Here is a 19,862-nt window from a genome sequence, read left to right as displayed (position 1 = left end):
CAGATGTACAATGTCCAGAAACACATCTCTGTGAAGTATCCATTAATGAAGAGGAGTGCTGGACCTGCTCAAAGAGTCTGCCACTAGACTGTGCTCTAAAGGGATGTAAACCACCTGAAGAATTTACAAAATCCCAAACCTGAACAGCCAGCCTGCAAAGAATGCATGACTTTGTGCCCCCTTGCTTGTTGATGTACTATGTGACTGTGGAAGTGTCTGTAAAAACCTTCAGAGAACCTGGAATTCAGAGGGAGTGAAAGGCCTTAAGAGCTAGAATTAGAGTCCTCATCTATTTGATATTGATCTGGTCTGCCATTTGTTGATGAGACCAAAGCATCCATTTACAGCACTTGAGTGGGAAGAGGAAGCTGAAAAGGCAGACTTGCATTTAAAGAGATCTGCTGAATCCACCAGTGGATTTCAAATTTGAGACAAGGTAAAAGTGGGACTGGAAACTCCAGCTGGTGGCAGTGTTGAAACCAAATATTCTTGAAATACCACAGGAATTTCCTCATGTGGAGTTTTGCAAAAGGAACCATGGGAATGATGGATGCCAGGAGCCACAGAGCTCAGAGAAATTACCTTGCAGGAAAAACTGGAAAAGGAAGAAGAAACAGGAAATAACCAGTCAGGATGAGAACCTTGTGAGGCGGAAGAGAAGCCAGTACTGAAATGGTCTGAATACTGCAACCCCAAAACACTTTGAGATGGACTAAACACTGACTTTTTGACACTGGGAGTGAATCCCACACTGTGCAGGAGAAACATAGTGAAGTGTAGATTCTGAAGCTGAATCTGCTGAGAGGGGGTATGAATAAGAATATCATCCAGATATGGGAACATCTGGATTCCCTGAAGTCTGCAGAAAGCTACCAAAGGGACCGGATATTTGGTAAATAACCTTGGATCTGTAGAAAGGCCAAAAGGCAAAGCAGAGAACTGATAATGAGAGGAAGAAACAGAGAAATGTAAAAATTTCCTAAAGAGAGAATGAATAAGAATATGGAGATGTGTCCTTCAAATCCAGGGGGACTATAAAAGACTGGGGAAGGGAAAATGGTTCAAAGAGACAAAATCCTGAGGGAAGAAACCTTGAGAAAGGTGTTGATAGAGGACAGGTCCAGAATAGGACTGCACGTCTCCTCCTTCCTGGGAACCAGAAATATTCTGGTATAGAAACGTGTTCCCACTTGACGTAAGGGAACAGATTGTATAATTCCCTGTTCTACCAGTTTCCGTAGGACCAGAGGAAAATGAGGAACCTGGCAAAAAGGATGCTGAAGGAAACCAGAAAATGGATGAAGGGACTTAAAAGTCATAAAATAACAGTGTTAGATGATATAACATCTGTGGATGTCCTTACATTCACTGCTACAGTATTCTTAACTACATGGGGATTCCCTGTCACAGAAGTTCACCATCTGGCCAGTCTTCCAAAGACTTCTGAATTTAAAAGGTATGCCAAATGTCACCATATACATGCTGTATAACATATGGAATAAAGGAGATGTTTAGGCTTACCAAAACCTGAACTTCTTTGCCACCAGTCTAAACATATCTTTTACACTGTTGGTCTGTTTACTTGTGTCCATTTCCTGCCAGTTTAATGCATTTTCATTTTCCAGGGACTTCCTAATCCGGTTTGTTGTTTTTGCAAGATACGTGCCCCATTGGGGATTTTTTGTTTCTTGTTTTTTGCTGTCCTGGAGGTTAATGCCATCCAGAAAGGGGAAATGGCAGTGTGGGAGACAGATTCCCCATAGAGACTTCCACAATAAGTGTCTTTTTTGCTTAGGTGCTTCTCATGGCCATACGTCTTGTTCTGTTTGTCAGGTGTTTGTTCTGAAAACCCTTTACAGTAGATTTTCTTCACTTTCCTTGTATCTTGAGAACCAACATCTTAGGCTACTTGCTAAAGATACTATGGAAGGAATCTCCTGCCCTGAGGGTCAACCGTTAGGGAAGAAGAAGGTGAAAAAGGTATGAGTGTAATCTTCTGCTGTCTAGCCTCTGCCAGGTGTTTCTCCTGAGGTTGTTATGAACTTGGAGGCTTGCCCAGCTGTGTTGTTGAATTTCTCTGCTGCAACTTTGTTGGAGGCCTGTGAGGATCTGGCTGGTAGCACACTCAAAGAGGCTTTGTAGGTGTCCATCTCAGATGTTCAGAGGGAACCACTGATGATTTTTTCTAAGGGGCCTAGGAGAGTTCCTTAGTTTCTAGTTGGTGAAGAAGTTCCTGCTACATTTATTGACTGTCATCCTGGCTATGAGCCTTTTCAGGACATTCTCCTTAAAAAAAAATAAATAAATAAACATGTTTTTTCTGCTTCTAGGGATCCACAAAGTGAGTGGCAGGCTTATACTCATGGGTTATTTTCTGCCTTAATGTCCTTAAAGCCTCTTCATGGGGATTCAGTTCCTGCTCTTCCATGGTCCCTATACTCCTCTTAAGAGGCCTAGAGACCAGGATTCATCTGAGAATGAGTCAGATTCTGCTGACAAATCCCTAACTTATTCTACTCAAATTCCTTCTCTTTTGGGGTATGGGTCAGAGGAGGAGGAATCTATTAGTCCTGATGTTTCTTTGGAGGAAATTTCCTTTGGGGGCACACTCTCTTGGATGATGGATTTTTTTTAAGTGGGATTGTACTCATGTCTCTGATATCCATAAAAGATACTATGAGTTGTTGCAGTTGGACTCCCCTAAACCTGTGGCTATTCCTCCTGTCTTGGCTGCTTTACTGGATGCTTTCTCCAGTGCCTGATTCCCTCACTCCTGCTCCCAAGAAGTCTGATAGGTTTTACAGGGTTCCCGAGGATTGTTTTGTTTTTATATATAAATGTCCTGCTGCTGACCCTTCAATAGTGCCCATAGCCTCTGATAAGCCATCTCAGTTGTTTCCTTTACCCAAGTTATTGCCTACTGACAAGGACAGCAGAACTATGGACAGGCTGGGCAAAAAGGTTTATGCTTCTGCTACCCTAGCTTTTTGGGCAATTACTTAGCAGACCCATATGTCTAGGTATGTGTTGGCTCTTCTTTCTCAGGCCTGTCAACTTATTTCTGATTTTCCAGACTCTGAGGGTAAAACTTCTGCTCTTTCCTTGCTAGGGACTTCCTCTAAAGTTGTTCATCATTCTATTAAATGTAGTTATGCTGTGGCCGATACCTCTTCTAGGGCTGCTGTTTTTGGTTCAGTTATGAGGAGGTATTCCTGGCTTTCATTTGTCAAGGGTACTTCATGGTGTGGGAATCCCTGTCCTCCATTTATGGGCATTCTTCATCCTCGGGAGCATCTTCCCTTTTTACCAGAGGTTTTTCAAGACTTCTTGTCTCAGGGTACTATTCAAGAGGTGCTTGTGTCCCAAAGGGGAAAGGATTCTACTGTTTCTCACTCCCAGAAAAGAAGGCATTTTGAGACCTATTCTAGACCTTTCTCATCTAAACACTTTTTGCACGTTATTGCAACCAGATTCCAGACTCACTATGTGATATTCTAATTCCCAATTGTAGCAGACAAAATCAGTTTATGCATGTGTCTTATGCAAAATCCATGTCAGTATGTCTTCTGTAAATGTTTTTAGCCAAAGTAATTTTAGTCGTAGATGATCACACCATCATATAGCTTTGCCATGCAGTAATATTGTTCGGACACATTTCTCACCTGCTTTCTTAAAGAAATCCACTGAAATCAAAAACAGCATAGGAAAAAAGGAGTAAAACTATGGACAGATTTTTAAACCCTGCCATTGTAAACTTAGTTGGTCCAATGAAATGTTTGCAGAGACATAAATGTAATGAAGGATATGACATTTGCACCTGAGACACTGGTCATTCCTATGGTGAGTGATGTCCTCAATTCTTTTCCCGAAAAATATTTTTATTTCTGACACAGAAACAACATAATAGGACAGCCACACATCATGCACAGTTGTTCAATTTCTTGAAATGAAGATGCAGTCCTCTGTACAGAAATGTCCAAGTGTGCCTAAGTGATGTCATGGACAAACTATTGCTGGCTGAAATGGCCACCATCGCTGAATGACTAAAACTCATTAAGCTGTTGGAACCATGAGTGGCCTATCATTGTCCGCCTGAGTACCCTCCAGAAAAAAGAAAAAGTATGTATACACACACACACACACACACACATATATATATATATATATATATATATATATATATATATATATATATACACACACACACACACACACACACACACACATATATATATATATATATATATATATACACACACACACACACACACACACACACACACACACACACACACACACACACACACACACACACACGTGTATATATATATATATATATATATATATATATATATATATATATATATATATATGCAACACAAGTAGAAAGAAATAGTAAGGAGTGTTATATTCTCCTCCTAAGAAAGTATGACTACCTTTATCAACAGCAGTGCAGCTTGGAAAACAACCATTTCTCCTGTTCGGAATCTGGTTGCGATAATATGCAAGTACCCACTTTTCTAAAGGCATCTTCCTTCCGGATGTTGTCCCTTCAGATTCTGTTTCCTCTCTTGCTCCCTCAGGCCTATATGGTGTCTCTGGATCTCAAGGATGCTTATCTCCATATTCTGATCCATCCTTTTTTCAGGAAGTTTTTGTGCTTCTCTGTTGATTCCTGGCTTTTTCTGGTCTCTAATTTGTCCTTTGGCCTTTCTATTTTCCAAAGTGTGTTCACCAAATGCCTTGCTCCTGTGATTGCCTTTTGCAGACTTCAAGGAATCAAAATATTTCCTTACTTGGATGAGCTGTTGGCTCAGGTGTCCTCTCCAGAGACCCTTTTGCAAAACCTTCCTTTTGCTGTATCCCTTCTTCGGAGCATGGGGTTCACTTTATATTTCAAAAAGTCTTCTCTGACTCCTACTCAGGATCATGTTTTTCTGGGTTGCAGGATTCACACAGTGCTAATGCTTGCATCATTGCCCCCTCCAAAGGCCTTAACTCCCATTTCTTTCTTTCAGACTCTTCTTCCTCTGTATTTCATTACTGCCAGTGAGTTTCTGAGAGTTCTGAGTTTCATGGCATCCACCATTCCAATGCTCAATCTGGCCAAACTTCACATGAGAAAGTTTCAGTGGTCTCTCAAGCCAGTGTGGCTTCAACATGCTCATCCTCTAGAATACGTAGTTCCTCTTCTTCCTTGCCTCAGACAGAAACCTCTCTGGTGGATTCAGCAGTTCTCTGAATCCAGGGATCCCTTTTCACCCCCTCTTCTCTTTCAGGAATTGTTCACAGATACCTTGGCTCCCTAACGGTGCAGGGGGTGTGGTCGCCTTGTCAGCACAAGGAGCACATCAATGTCAAAGAGATGAGATCTCTTCTGACAGCACTTTAGGCCTTTCGGTCTCTCTTTTCTCCAGGGTCTATCAAGGTATTCAAAGACAATACCACAGTGATGTGGTACAGCAGCAAACAGGGAGGAACGAGATCTTATCTTCTTTGCCGGTTGGCATTTCCGGTATAGGATCCTGCTGTCAAGTGACTCTTCAGGCAGTTTATATCACTTCTGGTCAGAACATTGTGGCAGACACTCTGAGTAGGTCCTTAACTCAATCCCATGAATGGATGTTTCACAGGAATGTGTTTCTGGATATTCTCCATCAGTAGGGTACTCCTCAAGTGGATCTTTTTTGCCTCCCCTCTGCACAGACAACTTCCTCTGTTTTGTGCCAGAGTTCCAGGTCCTCTGGTATGGTAGGAAGATACCCTTTTATTCTTTTGGAAGGGGATATTTCTTTATGCATTTCCTCTCCTTCCTCTCATTCCGAACGTCCTGTTTAAAATTCAACAGGATGCTCCCAAAATCTTGTTGGTGACTCCCTTTTGGCCGTGGCAATACTGGTTCCCTCATCTTCTGCTTCTAGTCAGGGGAAATCATCACAAGTTACCTCACAGGGTGGCTCTAATCACACAAAACAAGGGATCTCTTATCCATCTCCACCTGTCCACACTTCAGCTGACACTGTGGATGATAGGATTTTGATTCCTTGCAGACACCTTTTTCTGAGGATATGCTGCAAGTCCTGCAGGAGTCCAGGAAGCCTATGACTATGAAATACTACTTTTCCAAATGGAAGAGGTTTTCTTTTTTGTGTGTCTCTCTTGTAATCTGGGCCCACTTACTGTGGATACTCCTTTGGTTCTCTCTTAATTGTTTGAGTTGCTCAATGCTGGTTTGGTCTATTCTTCTATTAAGGCCCACCTATCAGCTATTTCTGCTTGTCTGCTTTTTTTCTCCTCCTTTAGCTGCTAGATTTGAGGTGAAACAATTTCTTAAAGGTGTCCTTAATATTAGACCTCCCAGGAAGCCTGTTCCTCCTCCCTGGGATTTTAATTTTGTTTTGGAGAAGTTGATTCAGGATCACTTTGAGCCTGCCGCTTCACCTTCCTTGCAACATTGTTCCTGGAAGATGTTCTTTTGTTAGCGCTTACTTCTGCCAGATGGGTGTCTGAGGTGCAGGCCCCTTATGGCTTGTCCAGCTTTTTTGATTTTTCATGAGGACAGAGTGTCCTTGTGCACTAACCCTTCTTTTATGCTAAGGGTGGTTAATAAGCTGTCTCTTAATCAGTCTGTTAAACTGCCTGCTTTTCCCCCTGTCTGAAAACTGACAGTGAGAGGGTGCTGCATACTTTGGAGTTGCATAGGTAACTTACGAGTTTATTTGGACATGACCAAGGCTATCAAAAAATCTGATCAGTTATTTGTTTCTTTTCATTCTAGATCTTTGGGGCTTGCTGTATCCAAGCAGGCTATTTCTTCTTGGATTTCTAAGGCTATTTTCTTTTGTTACACTTTTCATGGCAAGAGCCTTCCTTTTTCAATTTAGGCTCATTCTACTAGAGCTGTGGCCTTTTCTGGTGCTTTTTTCAAAGGCTTAGATACTAATTCTATTCTTGAAGCAGCTACCCGGACTTCTGTGCACAGCTTTACCAAGCATTACAAGTTGAATGGTATCTCTAGAGCTAGGGTTGGTTTTGCTATTTCAGTTCTTCATGTTGTTTAGGGGATTCTTCTGCCCCTTCCTCTTTCCTAGTTTCCTCTTGAGCTTTGGAACTCTCCTGTATAGTTAAGAATACTGCAGCAGTGAAAGTAAGGACAAAGTGCAGTTGTGTAAAATCTTATCATAATGGTAGATGTCCTTGCCTTTACTGCTACAGTATTTGTTCCCTTCTTCCCTCAATCCCCCTAGTTCTTTACCTTCCTGGATGTACACATTATCTCTTGGGTTCCTTGGAATGGCCTCCTGTGGCAATCAGTTCTGTTTTCGGTAAGCCTGAAAGTTACCTTTATGCCCTATGTTATGCAGGGTGCATATGGTGACATTCGGCATACATTTTTAAATTCAGAAGTCTTTGGAAGACTGGGCAGACATCAGGCTTCCATGGCAGGGAATCCCCATATGGGTAAAAATACTTCAGCACTGAAGGAAAGGACATCTACTATTATGGTAAGATTTTACACAACTGTACTTTATCAGTTGCCACACAGGAAAGGAAAGGGTTAGCCTGAGGGACAGAGGAATCTGGCTGAGGGGGAGGGGAGGCTGTGTGTCAGACAAATCAGACAAAGGACAATGCATCCATATCATAACATTGACAGCTTAGGTTCTCGAATGCTAAATCATCGAAACCTAAGCGTCAAGCACTTAAAATAGCGAACAGCCACATCATCGAATTCTTTCCTCGGGAAAGAATTTGGGTGGCCATCCATAAACAAAATAAACAATCACATCCAAACATAGTGGGGGCTTCACCCCCAACCTGGGGGACTGCCCCCCCCAACTAAATATACCAACTCCAAGATTGCTCTGCATTGGGGAAACGGCAAATCCCTGATAATGGCCATGCAAATTCTTTCACGAGGAAAGAATTCAATGATGTAGCTGTTCGCTATTGTAAGTGTTCGACGCTTAAGTGTTGATGATTAAGCATTTGACAACCTAAGCTGTTGACAATTCAATAGGAACCCAGGCAGACTTATCAAGAAAAAAAGATTTTTGGTCTCTAGATGTCTGAGTGGCCTTACCTGGGAAAATCCACTTATAAACCCTCTCACCCTTAGCAGGTTATCTATGCTAAGGATTCACCACTAGAATCCAACTCCTCTTCAGAAGAAACAGAATCCCTAGGCCTCTTTGATGGCATACATGACCAGGGAGCAGCAGGGACATCCAATCCCTGTGGGGGTTCAGAGCCATAAAGGCATTAAACAGCCCTTGAGTAAAGTTCTGCCACACTTTGTGAGGATCCATAGCTGCAGTAGTCACAGGTTTAGTTTTCTGTTTTGTTTTTAAGGGAACATCAGCCTTGACACACCTAGGAGGCTCGGAGTCCTGCCTTGAGTCAATGAGGGTAACAGACACCTCTTCCCAGACTAAAATTTGGGGAATCCTCCTAGCCCATTAGATATGTTCAGCTGTGGATCCCCCTCAACGTCAGAACCAGACATATGCACAGCCTCAATGGGCATGAAAGTAGGCAGTTCCATGTCAGCCTCTAACTGGATTGTGCCAGAGGGAACTGGCATTAACACTGGACAGTCCTTAGGTTCTTCATCCAACCCAAGATACATCCAGTGGAAGGTGGACAGCAGCAGATTTAGAATGAGCTCTTTTCGCTTTTTTCTTAAGAGGCAGCTGAACTTTGGCATGGATGGATTCATTCATGGTTCCCTGAGTCTATAACTTCAGACATTGATTTTACAGACAAATAGGAAGGGAAGACAAACAGCTATGGAGTTTCTTAGGGATAAAAGCCTGACAGATATTATATCGAGTATGGTAGTGCATAGTACCCAAACAAAAAAGACACTTCTTGTGCCTGGGGAATCTACCCCCCACACTCACATTTCCCCTTCCTGGATGACATGAAAACAAACTGCAAGGGAAAAAAGGAAAAGAAGGGTACCCTAATGGGGCATTTATCTGTAACTGGCTCACTAGAAGAACCAGCTTGGGAGATGGTGTACAGACGGAATTCAGTGCAAAAAAGTTCTGAGGATTAGGCATCTGTACTTCACATATGCACCTTATACCTTGCGTGTAGGACATATGTCTGATGTATGGTGCCTGGATGGCATAAAGGCTTTGGTATACTGGCTGAACATTAGGCTGTCTACAGCAGGATATCCCAAGAGTAAAGAACACTGCAACAGTGATAAGGGCATGAACATTTCCACCACATTCAAGGATATATCAATATACTGCAGTTGAGGGGGAAAGTGTGACATAACAACCTAATGATGGGTTACACAAGTCTGTGCCTATGATATCTGTGTTTTCCACCAGTAAGTGAAAGAAGTCTTCAGCTAAGAAACCTGTTGTCACTAAATCCATTTCATCAAAATATGACTTGATGAATCTCACCTGGATGAAGTACAAAACTATCATTTGTATTTCTCCAACATGTAGTGAGTTTAGAGTTGACTGTATAAAATGGCACATTTGTGTGGAATTGCAGTGCCCCGAAGGATATGTAAAATAAAGCTTGGTGTGTCTTGTCAAACTATGGTTTTGTTTTGAGGAAGTATTGTTTTTAATTAATTGTAATGGGGGATTTGTAGGCTTCAGTTTTTAACTTACTACAGTATATAGATCTTGTAAGTCATCCTGTTTGTTTCAGTATTTAGTAATCTACTACTCCAAGACTCAGTTTGCAAGCAACTGCAATGAAATTAATAATGTTCGTTACCTGTGACCTTAATGGCATCTTGAATGGTATTTAGCCAAGACGAATCGGTACCGATCATTCCTTGCCAAATTTCATCTAGGTTAACAGCAAAAGCACTGCTCCATATTCCTGCAAGGAAAGAGTAAAAACAAGAAATACGTTTAGAATGGAGTGTAGTTATGCTGAATAATTTCTGTGTACATTGCTAACATGTGTGGAAGCTTATAGAGTGAATGATGTGGGTGGCTGTAATTTCAGTATTTGGCATGCAGATGAGAAATATGCTGAGTAGAGGGCTTGCTTCCTGGAAAAATGTTGTTTATTGTTATGTCTAGGTACAGCCAGACACCTATAAATGATTCAAATGATACACAAACATGGGATGTGCACAGGTCAGGAATTATACCTGCTGATGTGAATGACAAGCATCTTAAATTGAATGATTAACAAATTGAGAGAAATGTCACTGGATAACCACCAAAGCCAGGTCAGTCTAGTGATTTCACAGCACTCACAAAAGATACATATTTCATGACAGACATCTTACCACTAACCTCACTGCACATGTTGTGGGGGAGGACTGTGCTTCTGTAATGCTATACCTGTAGCCTCACTACCCACATTCTGTGGGAGAGTTATGCCCTGGTAATTTCACACTGATAACTTCACTATAGAAAATGTAGGTGAGCTCTGCCCCTTTAATCTCACTCCACCAGCATTAATAACTATATGTTAGAAATGAGATAAAACTCAGTAATCTCATACAACTAACCTTATTAAACCCATACTGCAAAATGGCTATGCCTCTTTGATCCCACCAATAACTTTATTTCACATGTTGCGAGAGGGCTATGGCCTTACAAATCCTACACCACTAAGCAAATCCACAACACTATGTATGATGCATACATGTTGCAGAAGAGCTGGGCCCCTTGTAATCCCACTTCATTAACTTCGTTATATACTTGTGTTTAGACTTATTATTTGCATGTTGTAGAATAGCTATAGCCCTTTATCCTCCAAGGGGTTCAGTACAGACTCCTCTATATTATAGCAGTAACCCACGCCTGGGTGTGGGTAATGCGGGATTTAACCACGGTTGGCGTGGTTTGGTCCCGAGGGCGAAGCCTGAGGGACCAAACAAAGAAAACCGTGGTTAAATCCCACATTACCCACACCCAGAAGTGGGTTATTGCTATTATACAATGACATTATTTAAGAAAAGAAATAATTACTTTTCTTAAATAATGGCATTGTATAATGCCTCTTTGCTGCCCTTCTGCAGCTGTCTGGTATTCCGCGGCAGTTTTGATGTACTGCACATGCCTACGCAGTACATCAGAGCTGTGGGCAAAAGCAACGGAGAACGCAAGATCTCCGTTGCTTTTTACTGTTTCGCTATGTTAAATGGGTTTAACATGCGAGACAGCTTTAAAATAAGCAACGGAGATCTCCGTTACTTATTTTAAAGCTGTCTCGCTATGTTAAACCCATTTAATATAGCGAGACAGGTTTAAAAAAAAAGCAACGGAGATCGCAAGATCTCCATTGCTTTTTACACACTGTGTCGCTATGTTAAAGGAGTTTAACATAGCGAGACAGCTTTACAAAAAGCAACGGAGATCTCCGTTGCTTTTTTTAAACCTGTGTCGCTATGTTAAACTCTTTTAACATAGTGAGACAGTGTTTTATACTAACGGAAAAAGTCTGGGCGACCGGACCTTTTTCCGTTAGTATATTGAGGGATTTACAACGGGCATGGTGGTTGGGCTGGCCAATCAGCGTGCACGTTTTAGAGGAAGAATTGTATAATAATGTATAATCTATCTCATGTTCAAAAAATATACTTGTCATGGACACAACTGGCTATCTTTATCCTTCACCCATCCCACTCCCAGCAGAAGAGTATCCTCATATCTGCCACCATATATTCTCTCTAAACCAAAACAAAGTCAGAACCTCAGCACTTCCTTACCTCTAAGGATACCCAAACTAGGCAAGTACACAAACCTCCATAGTTAGTCTTTAACTGTCTGTAAGTCACCTGACAAGCTCAAGCTTCCCAGCACTGAAGCTTTAGTGGGCATTTTTCATGCACTAGTCCTATATAGTACTTACTATGTCTACAAATCCCACCCTGTATCCATTCCACTCTCCACATGGCAGAGTTAAATGTACAACATCAAGGAACATTTACTGTATTTTATATATATATATATATATATATATATATATATATATATATATATATACATGTATATAAAATTGTTAAATATGGTTAATTTAAAATCCCTTAGTAGCATTTCAATTCAGAGTGCACATTATAGTGATATATTTCACACAAAATATACCATTTAAGGGCCCTTTGCTTTGTAAAACCACTGTCCCCTCTAGCACGCAAACAGTAAATCTGCAAGTGGATGCCATTAAAAAATGACACTATTTGTCATCATTGTTCTTTGAACAACCTAGAACTGAAGCCATTTTCTTGTGTGCAGATGTTCTCCACACATTCATGAAAATACTGCACCATTGCCAAAAAATAAAAAAAATAAATAAAAAACTTACTCACACATAAAATAAACGTTACAATTTTTCCCCACCTTAAAAGGTTGCCAAGAAAAAAAAAGAAACCAAGAAATGAAGCCACTGCCTGCAGTACAGTCAGTGACTGCAATAGCAAACTGCAAATTAAATAACCAATTCTTCTCATTTATTCCTGTCTCAGCATCCACAGCATTAATAAAAGTTCATGTGCACATTTATTTAATTTTTTGATTTGACTGGTTCTACCTGGCCTACAGCTTGTTTTCATGGGAGGCCTGTGGAACTGGTATTTATGCAGCCTAGATGGAATGTGGCCAGTGTACTTGGAAAGCTTAGATGGTGAGTGACTATTGGGTTCTCTATGCTGAGGAGGCTTGATATACAAAAAATAGTGATGGTATTACCACAGATAATGGAGTTGCAAGAAAGCTTGCCTAAACTCTGGTACATCTAGATCAGCTTTCTGAGTCACAGGTCACGCATCAAGATCACATGACCAGTGAAGCAACTTTATAGACATGGAGTGGTGGAAGAGGTTTTGAAAATAGAATACAATAAAGACGGACTAATGCTGTTATTAAGTTTTGACTGTAGTTTTTTTCATGTAACTTTGTCTTGTGCAGAACAGCAAATTGATGACCCAATGAATGACTTGGAGAGCTGAAGGACAATAGAGGTGCAGCTGGAAACACAATAATTTTAACGTAAAACACATAGGGGCTTTGATCCATTTCGAGTTACAGTCATTTTGAGATTGTGAATTTTAACAGCAAACAGAATTTGCAAGCATTACAGCATAGTTTTGACTGCAATGAGCAAAAGACATTATTGTGTGAATTTCAGAAGCCAGTACTAACTTTGAGCAGGTATCACCATGTAAAACTGTTATTAAAAAATGATGGACCAAATTGCCGGGATATTAAGGACACTCTGAAGAGACTATGTGAACCAGATTACAGGGATATTAAGGACACTGAAGAGGCTATGTAAACCTTTTAAGAAATTTTCACAAAAAAATGAATATGTGTGGATTGCACAATGGGGAGGGAAATGGATGTGGCATTATAAAAACAAAGAAGGCGTGTTGCTAAAGTTACTGAATGTATTTTTCTACAGGGAGCAGAAGTGTACTGTTGTATACAGGTCAGTCAGCCAGAAATATGTTAAACATATAGTTCAAAGTGTTCTGCAGAAATATATAATCTGTGGAATGGGGGGGGGGGGGGCAGCTCAAGAACTCTTTAGGTATATGCACCAGAAGCGGGTAAAAGGACACTTGGTGAATGTACAGCATATGAAAGCATATAAAGAAAATGATGGGGGTATGAGACAATAGTATAAGAGCACCTGTGGAGGACATTGTTGTAAAAATTGTGTGTAGAATGTAGACAAAACAGAATTTATGGTTGTTACAAAAGGCATTTGATATGTAAGTAGGAAGACACAGTGGTTCAACAATAAAATGCAGAATACAAAAGGTGGAGAATAGGGTTCTGACACATACAGAGTATGAAGGGGATAGTAATAAAGGGTAAAATATTTCCACAACTGCTAGAATGAGCAAAAAGAAAAAGAAAGGAAGAGCAAAGGCTGGTATTAGCTAATCTACTATTAATCTACTATAAGACCATGAGTTTTGGTCATAATTCCTTTCACTTAAAGTAAACAGTATGAAGAATTTTTGAAGAAGGCTGACTATTTCAGGGAAGTTAAAATGCAAAGGCATGAAGTAGTGTGTCTTCAGGTTGTACCAGTCTGTACAGCCTGGGAATGGAGAAGGTTAATGATGTTACATAGGGAATGGGTTTCATCTGCTGGAGAAGACAACCAAGGAGTGATGTTATTACACAAAACAGGATTCATGGGGGAAGAATCTTTGGGAGCTGTCACTATCCCATGGCTGCAGCTTGTACTTGATAACTTTGGAATGCCTTACTTGTTTTCATACTTGAATTTTTTCATGTTGTTTGCTTTTATTTTATTTTGGTATGTTTTACTTTGAAGTTGTTTTTCTTGGAGTTTTAAAAGTTGTTGGTTAGCACCAATTAACAAAGCTTTTATTTCCCATTCTCTAACTGCAAAGGATTTAAATCGAGCTGGTTAGTGGAAGGAGTTAAAAAGTAGATTCAGAGAGTGCTGATCTCAAAGACCCTCAAGGCAAGAAAAGTAAGCAGCTGAGTAGGAAATAAACCCTGGTAGCAACAGACCACTCCAGCTTAATCAAACTTCCCTCATATCAGGGTTAGTGCACGAGTTACGCCCCCTCCTAGTAACCCTTCTCTAGCCCATAAACTACACAAGCATGTGTAATAAAATAGGAGGCAAATTCACGAAATGCAAGAAAATCTCACTTAGTGGTACAGTCCTTGGGGGATCAGCTAGGCATTCCACTCTGAGAAAACTGTTATCTAGCCTGTGCAAACCCTGGTTATCTTCCAGCAAAAGAAATTCTGAAATCAAATATCTCCACATACAGCTCACTTTTTAACCATTCCTCCTTTTCCATCCATTCTAAGCCTGGTTAGTATCAAGGGAAAGTTTCTCACATTGCTTCCTCGGAGATTTATGTGTACTAGATTTTTTAGTTCTTTGTTTTATTTCCATCCCTGATTCCAACTGCTAGACGTAAGATGACAACAGCACTGATTTCTACAGTATAGTTTGTGTTTATAAATATCCTTCACTTCCCAAACCAGGGATGACTCCTTACGAATGGTGTTTCATTTCCTTTCATTACTTTCATTACTTTCATTACTGAAGAACCAGACCTGTGTGGCCAATGGGCACAACTGTAACTCCAGGGTTTTCACTCCAAATGCTCAGCTCCTCCAATCATCATATCCTTCACCTAACACCAAGGCTGTAGTAACCAGACACATCTCCATGAGTCTGCAGTAATGAGAGGGGCTACTAACCATGATCAATCAGTCAGAGAGGTGGGGTTAAGTTTCACAACGACCCGTCAAAAGAACTTGTTAAAGCTTTCAGTGAATTCTGCCACTTACAAAGTTTTTATTTCTCCTTCAGGGCAGGAGCACTATTATTTGAATATGAAGATGTTCCTCGCTGTACTTTTAAAATGCAGAGTTGAGAAAAATATACTCGTACAAGTATCATGGGAGAATATGAGGCTGACTGACTTTACTTTAAGCCTAACCATGTTCTCTTTTGTTTTGCGGCAGCTAAGCTTATTAGTTCCGTACAGGGGACCGCGGCACACACTTTGGGAACCCCTGCACTAGAAGTTCAAACAGGGAGGGGAGGGGTTATTGATGGCTCATCCCTTAAGCTTGAGTTGCTTTCTCTATCATATCTTCCCATCTGCTTAGTACACAGTATAATACTTAAAGTATTACCCTCCTTTTTCATCTTACGTATAAATATGCAACATCTGAGAACACTACCAATCATGGAGATCTTATAAACTGCTTCTCGGAATCAGCTGGGGATTTGTGCTCCTGCCTTACTCCTAGTGAGAGAAAGAGCATATGGGAATTACTTCCTTGCCTTCCTACAGACTGCTGACCACTAGTGACTAATGAAGAGCCTAAACACTACTAATTATGACACAGTGTGGGATATACTGCTTTGCTACTATTAATAGAAGAAGCAGAGAAACTTTGATCAGTGACATCTCTGATTGGGCATCTGCAAGTGGGACTCTCTGATTGGCCTGGTTGCAGTCTTGGTGTAAAACATCTTCAGTTTTAATTTTAGGCAATTGTGCAGCTTGGCTGCCTGCTGTGCTGAGCGGCTCTATGTACTATCCATGGCATCTACAAGCAGAAAGCTGCAACAAGCCTACAAATCCCTGCAGCATTTGGGATGAGACTGCTGATCATGAAAGTGCCTGCATCTTACTTTTCAAGCTCTAGCTTGGGATTAGATTTATTGTTTTGCTTCTGATAACAGAAGGGCACAAAGGGATTTTGATTCCTAGCCAAGGGGAGCTGCAGTGAGACCACTACTGGTACTAGCTAGGACATAACCAACAGGTGAATCATGTTGATTTTAGCTGCATATAACACTAATGAGAACAGTTCTGATAGCAGCCGAGTTCAGGAGATCTCAGTAGTATTACAGGAATTTAGAGTTCTGTTTACTGATAACTCAATGTGTAGCCATTGGGTGGAGCTCAGTGTTGACACTGGATCCCCAGTGACCCAACAAACAAACTCCATTCAGAGCACCTGAAAGAGTTAGGAAATCTTTGAGAGATGAATTGCAGGAAATGCTGGAACTGGGATAATCCAGGAGTTCAACAGTCCCTAGGCCTCATCAGTTGTGCTGGTGTCAAAGAAAGGTGGCAACACAGCACCAGGTTCTGTATGGACAATAGGAAAATGAACAGTCACACTGGAAGCTTATCCAGTGCCAGGACAGATGAAAGCCTAGAGTAGCTGGGTGAGAATGGTATCTTATTGTCACTGACTTAGCCAAAGGTTACTGGCAAGTACCCTTGACATTTCAACCAGAGAATGGTCAGCATTTGTATTAATCAGTGGTGCTTATAGTGAAGAATTCACTATATAGGTAAATTCTTCTAATTATGGCATTATGTTTTCTCTGAGGGAGATGGACATCCTATTGTGTATTTATGCCACCCACCTCAACACAGGCTGGAATCCTATGCAGCCATATAAAAGAAGTGTCTGAGAATAGTCTGGATTTTGCAAAAGTTACAACCCTACTTGCATGGCAGAAAGTTCCACTGTAGTTATAGATCACAAATATTTACAATGGCTACACAGAGCAAACAGGCAGAATGGAAAGCTTTGTAGATGGAGTTTAACCTTTCAGGCTTATAGCATGACTGTATAACACAGACGTGATACTGCTGATGCTGCAGATAATACAGCAAATTTCTCAATAAAAGGAATGGGGTACTTTATCAATAGACTATGCCCTTCTTTCAAGCTTCATTTTTGACAGATGTTTCTAGCAGACTTGTTTGAGATTCTCATGGGGGATATGGTGCTACGCTAAGAAAAACTGATTTGATTTTTTTTTCTTTCTCATTTTCTGCAAGTAACACATTCAGTCTGGAAAATGTGTGCAACTTCCTGTTCTTTTGTCTTGTAAATGTAATAGGGGGTGAAAGGAAGGTAAATGCATTAATCTGTTTGAAGAAATTACCTTTTGCATCTCCTGTGCTAGCAGGTTATAAAATATACCAACTGTTCACTTCAAAGAAGCAGTTGACTAGAAATGTGAAAAGAAAGCAGATATTAAAATGCAGTCAGTTTTTCTATGTTGGAATCATGTGTATTGCAGCTGTCTATTATCTGCAAACTGTTGTAATTAAGCCCTTATCCTTTACAGTTGGCAGAACTATTTTTTGTTACTTTTGCCATGGGAAAGCAAAACAATTAATGAAAGGCTTCCTTCTAGAGGAACTGCAGTAATGAAGCCATATATTGAAACTGAGGAACTGAAATGTATAGTATGTGAACTTAGGATTTATACTGGCTTGTTTTTGCTTGAAAGATGCAGAGCTGACCACTTCTCCATATGTTGTCTACAGTTTCTAACTATTAACTCCTCAGAACTTAAAACAGGAAAGGGCTCAGTACTCTAGGTAGAAACAGTTACATTTTTGCTAGCTACTTTAGACAGAGGTTTTCTTTAAACATTTATGTGTGTTTAGCTAAATGTCATTTCATTCTTCCATGTGCTCCTTCTCATTACTTTGCATATTTAATGTGTAACTGCACTGTTGCTTATTGTTTAAGTAAAGTTTATTCCTTTTAAGCACAGCTTAGCATTGACATTCACTGCACAGCCTACCTAAGAGTTGCTACTCAGTGTGCATGGGAGAGATAGGGCCAAAAGTAGAAAACACCATTCCTCTGCACAGATGTTGGTCCTTTTTCTAGTTCACTTGGCTCTCCTCCTCAAGAAATGAATGAATAAGTTGCCAGTATGGAATAAATGGGTCAAATACCCCATTTCATCCACTTGTATTGATAATTAAATCCCTCCCATAATTCATCCCTCCAATCACCTTCACTTACAATCCTCTTTCAGTTAAATATTACTCCCCCGTTACTTCATCCTACAACTAGTTACCCTAATATATTATAAAATACCACAAAACAAAACTATTCCCTATGAATATTTTTCTTTTCTATCGTTTTTAATTCTAACCACACCATGCTTCTCTTGCTAGTTCATGCCAATTTTTGGCTATACTTAACAGCACTAATAACCTATCACCATCATCCAAGAATAAAATTAACTCCTCTGACTTCATCACATACTCCACAACCTTTCACTATAGTCAGATATTCCCCAGTATATATCAGCACTCATATTATCTAGTCCTAAAATTCCAACTGCTCCTACTGCCGCCAACCAGAAACTCCTTAGCTATTTCACTAAGCAAAATAACACACAGAAAGCCCATTCTCCTAAGCCACTCCCACTAAGTGGTGACATTCATATTTACCCTGGTCCTAACACCTATTTAAATACTAAAACTAATACCATCGCAGCAACTACCCATCAAGCTCCAACCCTTGCCAAAAAGAACTCACTAAAAGTTTTCAATATAAACATCCATAGTATATTCAGTAAAGTTACAGACTTTCAGTCATGGATAACACACCTTATGCCAGATATTATAGTTCTCAGAGAAATATGGCTAAAACCCAACATCTCAGATTACACCATCCTTCCACAAGGATATAACATACATACAAGTGACAGTAAAACAAAGAAAGGGGGTGTTGTTGTTTTTATCTGCTACAATAATCTTTCAATAGTTCCACTAACAATAAAATTGCCTCACCTAAAAAAATATCTATTCCTTGTCTTATTAAGAATTAACATAAAACAATCCATTTGCATTGTGGCTGTAGGCATGCTCTGTCAAAACACCCAAACTGCTCTGGAAGACATACTGTCCTGAGATTTCACCCACATCTGTAAAGGTTAACTGGTCAAACTCAAACCCTAGCACAGACAGCAATCCAATAAATATTTTTACATTCACCCAACTAATCATGTCCCTAACAAGATTAAACAAAACTGGCATCAATGGCTGAATCCTAGACAGGATTTTGATCACAAATCCTGAAAAAAACATATATCATTAAGAAGCCTAACAGACACTGTAAGTGATCATCACCCAACCTATGTCATCCAGTGAGACTCAAAAAACAGTTCAACCATTCTGCACAAAACTGTCAGGAATTTTCAAAACTTCAACCTTAACCATGTTATAAATGTCCTACAACAATTCCATTGGTCAATACTCAGAACCCTTCTCTTAGATGATGCTGTGAATTACTTCAATAACACCTTCCTCTCCATACTAAATAACCAAGCTCAACCCTGAACAAAATGTGTCAGAAGTAACCCTACCCCATGGGTAACACAAAACACCAAAAGAAATAATGAGAAAAAGAAACATAACTTGGAAAATCTGTCATAACAGATCCTCAAAAAATTACCAAAAGTACAGACAGCTCCGCAGCCTAGCCAAAAAGGAAACAAATACTGACAGAAAAATTCTACCTAAACCTAAAAAGTAACCAATCCAATAACCTCCATAAGTTCAGGTTAACAATTAATAACCTTCTAAAGCC

General features: G+C 40.2%; 1 protein-coding gene across 1 annotated transcript in view; it reads right to left on the bottom strand.

Annotated features, from left to right (window-relative positions):
- PLA2G4F (phospholipase A2 group IVF) overlaps nt 1–19,862 on the bottom strand; it is a 1,189,208-nt gene that overhangs the window by 276,996 nt on the left and 892,350 nt on the right. The window contains exon 16 of the mRNA XM_044074012.1: nt 9,748–9,855. Coding sequence (XP_043929947.1) covers nt 9,748–9,855 — 108 coding nt within the window. The remainder of the gene's footprint in view (nt 1–9,747; nt 9,856–19,862) is intronic.

The sequence above is a fragment of the Protopterus annectens genome, chromosome 6.part0, assembly GCF_019279795.1.
Source record: "Protopterus annectens isolate FY-2018-M chromosome 6.part0, PAN1.0, whole genome shotgun sequence".
Classification (NCBI taxonomy): domain Eukaryota; kingdom Metazoa; phylum Chordata; order Ceratodontiformes; family Protopteridae; genus Protopterus; species Protopterus annectens.
This window is presented reverse-complemented; position numbering and strand designations above follow the sequence as displayed.